Consider the following 12,954-nt stretch of genomic DNA (forward strand, 5'->3'; position numbering starts at 1 on the left):
GAAGTTAGGAGTGAAACCATGGGCAACAAAGTGTTACAGGTGCTGTGATAGAAACACATAAAGCATCCAATGTGGGCCCAAGTGCAAGGCAGGTGATTTTTTTTTCTAGAAGGGTCAAAAAAGACTACTCTGCCATCTTAAAGTATTAAAGACTGGGGACGCACATTAAGGAACACTAATGGTGTGCACTCATTCCTGCACTCAGCAAGCATTCATAAAACCCACTCTATCAGTCACTAGGGCCCATATGGGAAACTTAACCTTCAACCCTGCCTTCTGGAAACTTTTCTTTCTGGCTGACTCCAATGTGACAATTTCTTCCCAAGCCTCCACAGACACTCGAGCTCATGTGTTATTCAGCAGAATCCAGTGGATTTACTGTTACTGCAAAAGTAACAGCATGTCAGGGCGACAGTTTCCAGCTACCTGCAGTTAGTGCTGTCCACGGGAAGACAGGCAGCAATGGCCCCCTTTACTCCCTGGCTTGTGACCCCTGAAAAATCACCCAGGAGCAACCTTCCATCTCTGCCTGTCTGTCTGTCTCTGTCCTTCCCTTCCTTCCTCCAGACCGGGATGGCGCCAAAAAGACAGGGGGAGGCAGGGGCTCTGGATCACTACCTGAAGCAGGAATATCTGCTGGCCCACGGTGTGACCAAGTAACACACTTCCATCGTGTTCTCGCAGTGATTCTGGTATCACCATCTCTGGCAGTCAAGTTGCTCTGAGCTAATATGGCAGCACAAGGACACACCTGACAACTGTGTGTGGCCTCGGTTACCATGGGAGTTTCCCAGGGCAGTGGTGTGTACCTCCCTGTACAATTCCCAGCAGGCAGGTGAGAAATGAAAGAGAGCAGAGCAAGGTTACCCCACAATGCAGACAAGCGCTCAGGAAAAGGCCACAGGAGCAATGGTGGTTCTTTTAAATAAAGTTTTCTATGGAAATTTATGCATTCTTCTCCAGAAGTGGTTTTCTCCCTCATTGGGTCTCTCTTTTGCTTTGTTATCCCTTTTTAAACCCTATAATAAGAAGACCATTACTTAGGAAACCCACTTGAATTCTTTAGCCTTATGTGAGGCTATTGGCTCTGATTCAAAGTCCTGGATTCCTATGAACAATAGGCTCCACAGTGCTTTCACATTAATAGAAGCCCAAACGGACAGGAGGCCATGAGGCTTGGCATGTGGGGTGATGCTCAGCAAGCCAGGCCTTAGTCATGTGTGTGTTATAGTACGTTCCAGAGCAGCGGGTAGGAGTTCAAAGCCGGCTGACACAAAATATTTTTGTTCACTCTGAAGAACACCAAGAGTCCAAAGAGCTTTAACTAGGAAAAGTTCACTGGAACCACTACAGCCTTATAGACACAAAACAGAATGGTCTTGGGATCCCTGGGTGGCGCAGCGGTTTAGCGCCTGCCTTTGGCCCAGGGCGCGATCCTGGAGTCCCGGGATTGAATCCCATGTCGGGGCCCGGTGCATGGAGCCTGCTTCTCTCTCTCCCTGTGTCTCTGCCTCTCTCTCTCTCTCTCTCTCTCTCTCTGTGACTATCATAAATAAATAAAAACTTTTTAAAAATCTTAAAAAAAAAACCAACAGAATGGTCTTGGAGGGTTCCTTTATGTCCAAAATGGAACTAGATCACATCCACTCTTAACCCATGAGTAAGCTTGGGAAGCAGGCCAGCCAAGGGTCCAGCAGTCTAGCAGAGCAGAGCTATTTAGAAAAAGAGACTAGATGGAAAGAGACCTAAGCTGAGACTCCACCTGCCTGTGACTCAGTTGTCTCATCTGTGAAATGGACATGGTGGTAGTAGCTTTATGACAGTACAGGGCTTCAAGAAAATAACATGTGGTGGGGCTGAAAACAATACTCGGAAAAACATAGCATATTGCATGACTCCCTGGAACAAACCAACTTCCCACAGTCCCCAAGGGCCATCTTGGAATTCTTTTTTTTTTTTTTTTATACATTTTTATTTATTTATGATAGTCACAGAGAGAGAGAGAGAGAGAGAGAGAGGCAGAGACACAGGCAGAGGGAGAAGCAGGCTCCATGCACTGGGAGCCCCATGTGGGATTCGATCCCGGGTCTCCAGGATCGCGCTCTGGGCCAAAGGCAGGCACCAAACCACTGCGCCACCCAGGGATCCCCCATCTTGGAATTCTTGAACAAATTTGATAAGAGCATCTAAAGTTGGTCCCTGGGATCCCTGGGTGGCGCAGCGGTTTGGCGCCTGCCTTTGGCCCAGGGCGCGATCCTGGAGACCCGGGATCAAATCCCACGTCGGGCTCCCTGCATGGAGCCTGCTTCTCCCTCTGCCTGTGTCTCTGCCTCTCTCTCTCTCTCTCTCTCTCTCTCTCTCTCTCTCTCTGTGACTATCATGAATAAATAAATAAAATCTTTAAAAAAAAAATAAAGTTGGTCCCTGAATTGGCCTGGGTCAGTCTTCCCAGTGTGACAAGTGAACCCCCACCCCCACCCCACCTCAGAATAGAAGGAAGGTGCAGCCTGTGATCCAATGTGGACTCTTGTGTCATAAAGACTTGTGGTACCTAAGCAGCAGCTGACTGTCCAGATCAGAGTCCTGGGCTGTCCCAGTCTGGCTCTCTACTTTGATTCTCTATTACCAAGTGCATCAGCGTTGTGTGTCTGTGTCTAGTGCATATCACCCACACTAAACGGTTTCCCAGCAGAGCACAATGTGATCACATCTGATTCACATTCAGTGAAAATGTCTGCAATTGTGCAGGCAAGCTGCGCAAATTCACCACACTAACGTAATGTCTGAAAAGCTGGTTACACCTAAGACAAAGATGTTGATGTGCGCAGACTGTTAGAGGGCCCCTGGTGGCTCAGTTGGTTATGTGTCTGCTGTTAGCTCAGGTCATGATCTCGGGGTCCTGGGATCAAATCCCACATCAGGCTCCCTGTTCAGCGAGGAGCCTGCTTCTTCCTCTCTGCCCTTCCTCCCTACCCATGATCTCTCTTCTCTCTCTCTCTCTCTTTCTCTCTTTCTCTCCCCCTCCCCCTCCATGTAAGACTTACGAGTTAATTCTCCCGGTAGAGTCAAGAACAGAGGCTTGGAGTGAACAGGTGCCACTGAGAACACCACTTGGTCCCTCAGAGAACCAGGCTCCTTGTTGGTACATGGGAATAGGAAGAGCTTTCTCCACACTGTTGTGTTGAGGATTAAGTGTAAAGCCACTGGCGTGGTGGCTGTGGTTTGGGGATGCAGAGTAACGTAAGTGAAAATGACAGACTGAGTTACAGCAGCCTGTACTCTTGACACTCAGGAGCCGTGAGCCCCTGAGAAGTGACCTACCATCTCTAAGCCCACGTGTCCCCATGAAAACAAAGTAATGCCAACCTTGTGGACTTGTGTAAAGCACCAGCCGAGGGCCTGGCAGAGGTGGCATGGAATACATGCTGGACAATGGGCCAAGTCTCTCAGCACGTCCAGACCACCAGACCTCCCATTCATTCCAGCACCAAGCCATCTCCAGCGCGGGCAGGTGCGGTTGATCCCTCGATCCCCTGAAGTGGGAGATCCCTAGCATGCCATGCCCTCCATGAGGCCTGCTCCCCAGATAAGCAGTAACCACCCCCTGTGCCAAGTACTGCCAAACGTGGAGTCAGCAACTCTGAGAGAGGCATCTCATCTGCACACTCCTGTCTGACAGGGGTGTGGGAAACTCAGTTTGACAAATGCTAAAGGAAGTGAGAAGCATCCAAGCAATTCCAATTCCAGATAGCTGTTTTAATTTGCATTTTGTAAATCCATTGTGCTGTCACCAAGGCATAAAATAACAATAGTCACTTCCTCATTTTTTCCCCCTACTGCTACAAGACAAATGAAATGAATTACCTAAATGTCTAAATTCTGCCCTACGATAAGATTGGTTGTAGAGAGGAGGTAATAAACTAACTTCCCTGTGCTGTCTTCCTAATGTAAAATGTGTCTTCACTGACTGGCCACAGGATCCTGGGTTGCTACAAGTTATTAGTGCTCTAGACTTTGTCACCTTACAAAGGGCTGTATTTTGTAAGCCAGACAGCAGGTCATGGCAACTGTCTCAGCCGGTGACTCAGTGGCTCCCCTACTTTCATCTATTCCCTGGTGCAAGTCACACTCTTTGACCACATGCCTCCCTGGAGCTGAAGAAGACCCTGCAGCATTGTTATGTTTATTGGATAAACCACACCACAGATTGATTTGCAGCAAATGTGTACCTCTTCCTGGCTCTGGCCCAGCAATCACAAGGGAAAACTGGGACCAGGGTCAGCTAATATTTGTCCACATATTGGCATCTTATTTAATTTCTACTTCAAAGCCTAGGTATGAAAGTAGGAGAGGATGTCCGCACGCAATTCTCCTGACTAAACGAAGTGCTGTTTTGAAGGGGTGGTCAGCCACCTGAAATTTCCCAAAGATGTAAATGACTGCTGAGGCCAAGTCTATTGTTGCCATGGAATGATCAGCTCCCAGTCTCCCTTCACGTTCTTTGTGGAGGGGGGAATCTCCTGGGACCCGGGCCAGTGATTTCCAAATGAGGCTCCAAACCTCCTCTCTGCAACTCCAGTGAGAGAAACTGATTTAACTGATTTTACCTGTTTTATACAGTGGTATACCATATAAAAATGTCATGTTTTGAAAAGATTTTTTTATGCTTACATTTTTTTATACACTGACCTATGACATCTGAATGCAAAGATTTGCAGGAAATACAGAAGTCCAAGAGAACTGAGTCCAAATTTAGTTCTTCTACGTACTGTGTGACTTTGTACAAGCCACTTGACCCCTATTTGAGCTTAAATTTCCCCACGTGTAAGGTGGGGGTCTTTGTGAAAGATATTAGAATACTGAGTTCAGTTCTTCTTTCCCTTCTCTTAGAATAGATGGGAGGCAGAAGGCCTTAGCACGCCAGCTTTAAAGTAAGAAATGTTAAAACAGGACCAGCAATAGATATTAATTTCTCACTGTGTGAGTATATTATTTCTTGTTTTTCCATTATCTGAAAGAGACTGTGTATTCATTTGGGGGGATGATAGGAATAACTAAAGTTGGAGAAATTGTTTCACTCCATGGCCAGGCTCAAGGGATAAGAAAAGAAGCAGGAATTGGGCCAAGTACCTGGAACAACACTCAGGAAGGAAGGAGCCCATGGGACCAGCCTGGACCAGGACCATCTGGGCCTGGCAGGAGCCCTGATTCATTGCCCACCCTGTTCCCACACCAAAGCAAAGGCGGTGTGCTTAAGGCTCCTCAGGAAGCATCTCAGCTGTTAAAATATCCCCAGAAATCCAGATTCAGGACTTTAATCCTCTGAGAGCATTTGATATCTGTATCTTTCCCCAATTCAGATTAGAATCCAATAAATATAGTTCTTAGCAATTTCTTTTAGCTTATCAGAATTTTACCATTTTATTTTATAGCCTTTCTTTTATAGATTTACTAGATAAACCCAAACATTTGGATATTGGAAGATAATTCTGTGCCTGGTAACTATGCCCCCCACTCCTTCCACTAAACCAGAGTTCTTTCCATAACACTGAGCTCAGAGCATCGGCTTCTTCAGCCTCTTTCCTGTCCTGTCCTCTGAGGGCAAAAAGGAACAAAGAAGCCAGGAAAGGAGGTCACGAGATGATGTGGGAACAGGTCTTGGAGAGGCCTGCAGAGCAGAGGACACTGAGGAATCGAGGTGGTGGAGAGAGGTGTGGGTAAGGGAAAGATGTGAGTACTGACATTTCTTTCTGTCTGGGACCCAGAACTGCTAGAAATACAGCCTTTCTCTGGGAGTTGCCAGCAGCAACTGCAGCTTTTTGTTTTCTAAGTTTTGTTTTGTTTTAAATAAAGAAAAGAAGATCCCAGAGATGGGTGGTAGAATGAATGGTACCTTCCTATGCCACCCACTTCATTCCTAGGGGCCCTTTGAATAACTCTACAAAGATCTCTGACCAGCCTAACTTGGGGGCACATCCTCTGAGAAAAACTAAATGTCACAGTATAAAATCACAGCCTTTAGAAAACCTCCCCCCTACTCCTGGTTTTAGGGTATACTTTAGCCCCAGGAGATCAATAAGACTAGCTCCAGGGATAAATACTGCAAGCTGTACAGTTCTCTAGATTATATGTTTCCTGAGGCCAGAGTCTGTACCTAGGATTCCCCTTCATATCTGGTTCTTTTTTTTTTTTTAAGATTTTATTTATTCATTCATGAGAGACACACAGAGAGAGGCAGAGACATAGGTAGAGGGAGAAGGAGGCTCCCTGTGGGGAGCCCAATGAGGGACTCAATCCCAGGACCCCAGGATCACGATCTGAGCCTCAGACAGACAGACACTCAACCACTGAGTCACCCAGGCATCCCTTATATCTAGTTCTTAAAGTAGACAGTTAACTAAGTGTTTACTGAATGAACATTGTCTTCTACTCAGAAACAATTGGTGTTTATATAAACCCCTTTACTGAATCCATACTTTCTAATACTCTTCCAGTCTCCTTGTGTATAAGCATTGAGAAGAAGGTGAGCAGGCTCAGCTCTAGTGAGACCTCTATGTACCCCTAGTGCAGCCTCCATAAATTTACTTTTATTTATTTTTTAAAGGCTTTTTTTTAAAAAAGATTTTATTTATTTATTCATGAGAGACACAGAGAGAGGCAGAGACATAGGCAGAGGGAGAAGCAGGCTCCCCAAAAAGAGCCCGATGTGGGACTCGATCCTGGATCCCGAGATAATGCCCTGGGCCAAAGGCAGATGCTGAGCCACCAAAGCATCCCTAAATTTACTTTTAAAAAACAAATTAATCTCATTTTCCCATACATTTTCTTAGTGAAAAATACTGAAAGGAAGAGTTTTAAGTAACTAGAGTATCTCTCACATTTGTTTCCTATGACTCAGTGCCTCTTAAGTGGAGGAGGAAAAGAGAGAATTTACTGCTCACCTTTAGAAAGATGACAGAGCTCATAAACAAGAACATTAGGACACATATTTTAACTGTATTTTATGATTGATAAAGTCAAGTATTGAACACATCGACTCATGGAAAAGAACCTTAAAATATTGAAACAAACTTTTATAGATGAAAACTCTAATGTCTAAAATGAAAAATACAATGAAAGAGACTAAAAGCAGACTAGAAACTCCAGAAGACAAGACTAGCAAACTTGAAGGCAGCAACAGAAATGGAATAAAATGAAACACAGAGAAAAATGACTGGGGAAAAATTGACAGAGTATTAATAAACTTGGGAAAACTTCAAATGGCCTAATACCCATGCAACTGGAGCCCTTCAATGCTAGAAAAGCAGGAGGGACTGTGCAAACAAACAAACAAAAGTAATAACTGGTAAAAATTTTGCCAAATTCAGTAAAAACTGATCCTGTAATCCCAGGAAGCTCAATGAACACCAAAACCAAGAAAACCACACAGAGGTCACACCATCATCAAATCGCTTCCCACCAGGGAAGAGATCTTCACTTTGGCAGCAGCTATTAATCCCGTAGCAGTAGGTGATTCTAGTTTCTAGTCACCCCAACCCCCTACTTTTCAGAACCAACATCACTACATACCAGTTCCAAGATACCAGCTTCAACTGTCCAGATTCCTCTCCACAAAGCTTTTTGTCCCCGTTCCTCAGGGCATCTCTCCTTTGTGCTCCTGAGGTACCAGCACCAACACCAGACAGCACTTCCCCTAGGGCTTTGGGCCCAAACTTTCTAGGGCCCTTCCTCCAGGCTTCTAAACGCTGATAAAACCAAACCCTCCCTTGTTCCCCTCTCCCAAGAGATGGAAGCTGTGTCCTATTATTACTACCTCTGTGGTAGCTCAATGTTCTTTTTTTTTTTTTTTTTGCCTGTTTACAAATTATGTTTATTAAATTCCATTTAAATAACAGAGAAGGAGGATTACATCTTGTTAGGTAAAAATATGAGCTTTAAAATTTTTTTGTATGGTATCTCAAATAGGCATAGAAAAGTTAAGCTAAGTAGCCAGAATTGGATTGGGTTGGTTATTGAGCTTTTTCAAATCTATCCCTCTTTCCTCAACTTTGTGACAGGTGTGTTCCCAACAGATTCTGTCCAAAGAGGGTGCTAGGGGGAGACAGGAAGCTAGAGGGAGACAAGGCACCTGTTCTCCTCTGTTTTTATTACCACCACGCTGATCATGGTTCTTCACTCCATAAGTAGCAATTGAGCCCCAGTAGGTTCTAGTTACCAGTTTCTCTTTTCCTACACTCCCAGGGCAGCCTCATTACGCCCTCCCAGAAATCTGAGTACCAGCTGGCTGGTGTGGTCTTCTGAGGGCTGAATCCCATGTCTGTGGGGTTTTCTCAACTGAATTCTTCTCTGAATTTCCTGAGGTGGGACAGCCCAGACAGACTGCACCCCCTTCTCAGAGGTTTGTTTACCAGCTGTGGGGTCTTTCCCTGAAACTTCTCAGGTACCAGGACCAAACTCTGTGGTACCTCTCCCTCAAGATTCTAAAATTCTATTAATCCCAACTCTTCCCTTTGTTCCCATAGCCCAGAAGGAGGCAACCACTCCTGCAACTGCCACCACTGTGATATTGTCCTTTGGGATTTCAGACCATAAAGATATCTCTATGCATTACTCCAATTCTTTTAATACCTTATATATCACATTATATTCAGGCTATTTTAACTTTTCTATTTCCTCTTGTCTTATCCTTACATTTTCAGAGACTTTCAATATGGGCTAAGTTATAAATGTGTGTCATTGCTTATGTCATGGAAAAGATCTAGAGTAACCTTCATCATTCTCATGTTTGTTTCACTTTGTCTGAGGGGCATAGTTATAGGGAAGATTAACAACTCCCGTATCTCTCATAATTTGGGGGGGGGGGATCAGACCCTAGGAAGCTATTTCCTTGTCAAAAAATACAACTCAAAAGAGTTACTACAGATGCCTAAGGAGGCATTTCTGTGGAACCACTTAGTACTCATAAGTGCTATATATATTTGTTCTTATCACTGTAACCAGCTCTCACTAGATGCTGAACTGTACTGGAAATCAGTTTAAAAATAAAAAATAAAAAAAGAATGGGCCTCTGTTTTTCCCATTCCACCCAACCTGATCCGGAGCCTACATACCAAAGATCCCTTTTGCCAATGACACAGAAGCCATTTATTAACATACAGCAAATACTGTTTATTGCAGACTTTCCAGCTGACTCATGTGAAAAAGGCACTATGAAAATTAATGAATCTAGATAATCTCTCTAAATGGATTTATGTTAAAATATACAACATTCTTACATAACATCTGTTTTATATATGTGAAATAATATAACATTTAATGACAAAAATTGTGTTTCCAAAAATAACATTTGTTGAAGGTTAAGTATCTTTCTTTTCTCTATCTAGAATCTTTCACAGGATTAAAATATGTGTAAATTAAGTGTTTCTTATTACCAGAAGAACTTGACACAGATAAACACATAAAATGGCCCCAATATCCATTTAACTACTTATGTCAATATTTAGAACTGAGGCCTTCATTAAGCAAAATACTGTAATGCACACCAATGCGGGCTACTTTCTGGGACACATTTTGACTGCATATGACCTCTTGTCCACTTGTGCTTTCTCATATATAAGAACACAATATAGATAATAAGCAGAATATAAACTAAATCAAAATACAGGCTATACAAGGAATTGTGATCAACAGAGCCATGACACATAAAATGTCTTGGGAATGCTCCATAGATTTGTATTTGCATGTCCAAGGCCTTGTTGTATTTTACAGTTCATTAAATGTTTTGATTAAAAAAAAAAAAAACTGTTGGCATTAAGAACTTTAAATAAATCTAAACATTCTATCATTGAGTATGTCAAGGAAGAGAACTAAGTAAGCAGAGCCTAGCCGAAAGTAAGCTACACTCTGAATGACAGACACCAGAGTCATGGGCAAAAGTGAAATTATTTAGATTTTTAAATCACGGGCAATATCTTTGTTTTGCTGCAATAAATAAATTTACCTCTATCAAAAAATACCTGCTTATACACTGAAGTGGGGATGAAATAATTAATCCAATAAAGGAAACCTCAACCTTGTGAAAGCAGGTAAAATATTTCCCAAGGGCAAAGTATCATTTTACAATTATTCAGTTTTAATAAAAAAAAAATGGCCCAGGAAAAAAGTCCTCTGCTCACTTATGTTTGCATTGTTTCTTTATGGCGATAACTTAAGTATTCCAAGAAATAAGAATCTGACATTCCCTTCATGGCTTCTTAAAACAAAGCACGTTGGAATAATGCCACAAATTTAAATGGGGTTTAAAAACAAATTAGTGACTGCTTCCCTCATCAAAAGATTCCACCCCTGAATCACTAGCAGCAGCACTGATTTTTTCCTGTCGTCTTCGCATGATTTCTTGCAACTCCGAGCTGCCACTGTTATCCTGAAAAACAAACATGGTTCAGACAAGATGGTTACAGGTTTGTGTGGGCTGCAGGTCATGTAATGAAATGGTTCAGGGTAAGAGTCCTTTGGTTTTCTCCTACTATCTCTTGGGGAAAACCGAAGGCTGCCCTTCATATAAGTGATGCTTCTGGAATTCAGTAATACATCACATTAATCATTTTTTTCATTTATGAGATGTCTTAAGGCAATTCATTCACCATGCCTTTCACTTGGACATGATAAAGATAAATCAATAATGTATGTGGAATGCTCCAGATTCCCTGGGAGAAATAAGATATGTGTACAATAAGCATAATGAGATGGCAAATTATTAAAGAACCCTCTTAAGTCAAGCAAGATACCCATCTGCCATTAGGGGATTCTAAATTAGGCTCAAAGACTCGGCTCAGGGTACACCAAGTTCCTTTCAGGATACATGAAGGTTCTGACCCTCTGACCTCAAGTCAGGTTTCCTTCTTGCCACTCTCTACCTACCATCCCTGTGCACCTTCCTTATTCTGCTCTCATCTATAGAAGTTTCTGGCAACCCAAGTGAGTAATCTAAAAGATGGACTAAATGTAAGAGAAGGGTGTAGTCAGAAGGTGACTGAGGAACATGAAGCAACTCAGGTATTCAGTCTCTGCCTCCATTTATATCCAGAGGAAAGGAAATAAGACCCAAGAGGAATTGGGTGGTGGAGGAAAATCACAGACAGTCTGATACAAAGGAATTCAGAAATTTTGGCACTTCCTATCATACCCTTGAGAAGGAAATATATACTCTCAATAAAATTAAAATGTGTAACAGTAAAATAAAAACTGCCTCAGAGAAGATTCAATCCCTATTCATATTAAATATACAGAAACCCTAATATAGAAGATGCCCAGGATCTACCTAATAAGGAACTCCCAAGATCAATGTTGTAGGAAAAATTTCCAGGGAAGTAAAATTTCTCCTGAGAGTGGTTATAGGGTTGCATATGTGAAGTTACTTCACTCGGAGTTACTTCACTGTTGAATTTAGAGGATATACCTACTAGAGAAAATTATGTATCAATTTTACGCCAAAGCCAATATACTTTCATTTGAGTTCAAGTATAATTTCATGAAAGATATCAAGAGCTGTGAGATACGGCTTGAAATGACTACCCTTACACAGCCCATTTTAAGAAGAGTAGGATATGCGAAGCTTAAGGATAGTCAGTCTAGAAAACATTTCCTCTTCTTTCCTACTGACAACTATGGCTAAGTAATTACTCTTCAGCACTCTCTCTTTCCAATGATTCCTAATATTTTCCCTCTGATTATTTAGATATATGCCAAGATCTAAGACCAGGATTTTAAGCCAGGATTTTAACTACTGAGCTACTAGAATCTCCAAACTAAATATTAAGAACAGGCAAAAGAGTTCTGGCCTCTTAAGGCATTTACTCACTCAGAAGTCAATGTCCATTACTGTGTCAAAATTTAAATTCCTACAGAAGTAGTTAATGCATATAAAATGAGAACATTAGGCCTTTCATTAAATGTCCAAAACCATATGCTCCAAGCTTCATATTACAGGAGCATTTATGATAAATTAATCTCCCCTCAAATGGTCATTGATAGTCTCTAGTGATAAATTATAAAAAGCTGAGTCAAACTTAGCTCTGTATGAAAGGCAAATTGACCAATGTGGACACAAATAGCTGATTTCAGAGCTTTCAATTTTCGGCCCACACTCTTGACTAATGCAGACAAATATCAACTTAGGTTGACAGGTCATACCTCTAATGCAGCTTTTTGTACAGTGATTTGGCTAAAGACTCTGGACCCTTCAGGGCAGACTGTCTTCAGTTCATCTTTGTTGAGAGAGAAAAGTTGTGCGCCGTTTAATACTCCAAGACTATTGACAGTCCTGAAAAACACAGAAGAAAGAAAAAGAAATACAGCATTAAAAATATTATCTAGATTGGGGCACCTGAGTGGCTCAGTTGCTTAAGTGTCTGACTCTTGATTTTGGCTTGGGTCATGATCTTGGGGTCATGGAATTGAGCCCTGTGTTGGGCTCCATGCTGGGCACTGAGCCTGTTTGGGATTCTCTTTCTGTCTCCTTCTGCCTCTGCCCACCCCCACCCCCTTGCTCGTGCGCTCTCTTGCTCTCTCAAAAAATATATTATCTAGATAAAACAAGAGAAAAAAATTTCTGGTCCTACTATTACCTCTGTTTTCTAAGTGTTCCATATAATGAAACTCTTATAAAATGTTACTACAGTGCTTCTTCAGGGAAGTGACAAGGGCTTTCATGATGATGATCCTGAGCCTACATGATCATAAGTATCAAAAAGGAACCAATTGTATTTAGTATCATTATTGTTGAGTACCAATTCCTTTAAATATGGTGTTTCATAGTGGGAACAGATAACTTTCTAGTAACCAAGCAACTGACTAACCAATGTATATCATTTTTCAGTCATGTTGGGTATGTAAGTTTATAAAGTTCTCTTAAGTATGTATTATTGAAATTGGCCATTGTATCACATACACATA

General features: G+C 42.2%; 1 protein-coding gene across 5 annotated transcripts in view; it reads right to left on the reverse strand.

Moving 5' to 3' along the window:
* Positions 1-9,147: 9,147 nt before the first annotated feature.
* Positions 9,148-12,954, reverse strand: part of EPS8 (epidermal growth factor receptor pathway substrate 8) — a 176,082-nt gene continuing 172,275 nt past the window's right edge. For all 5 annotated transcript variants that reach the window (XM_041736175.1, XM_041736174.1, XM_041736170.1 and 2 more), the window contains 2 exons: positions 12,193-12,322; positions 9,148-10,423 (listed from right to left, as the gene is read on the reverse strand). In XM_041736175.1, coding sequence (XP_041592109.1) covers positions 10,310-10,423; positions 12,193-12,322 — 244 coding nt within the window. In that variant the 3' untranslated portion in view covers positions 9,148-10,309. The remainder of the gene's footprint in view (positions 10,424-12,192; positions 12,323-12,954) is intronic.

This window comes from Vulpes lagopus, chromosome 21 (assembly GCF_018345385.1).
Source record: "Vulpes lagopus strain Blue_001 chromosome 21, ASM1834538v1, whole genome shotgun sequence".
NCBI classification, from domain to species: domain Eukaryota; kingdom Metazoa; phylum Chordata; class Mammalia; order Carnivora; family Canidae; genus Vulpes; species Vulpes lagopus.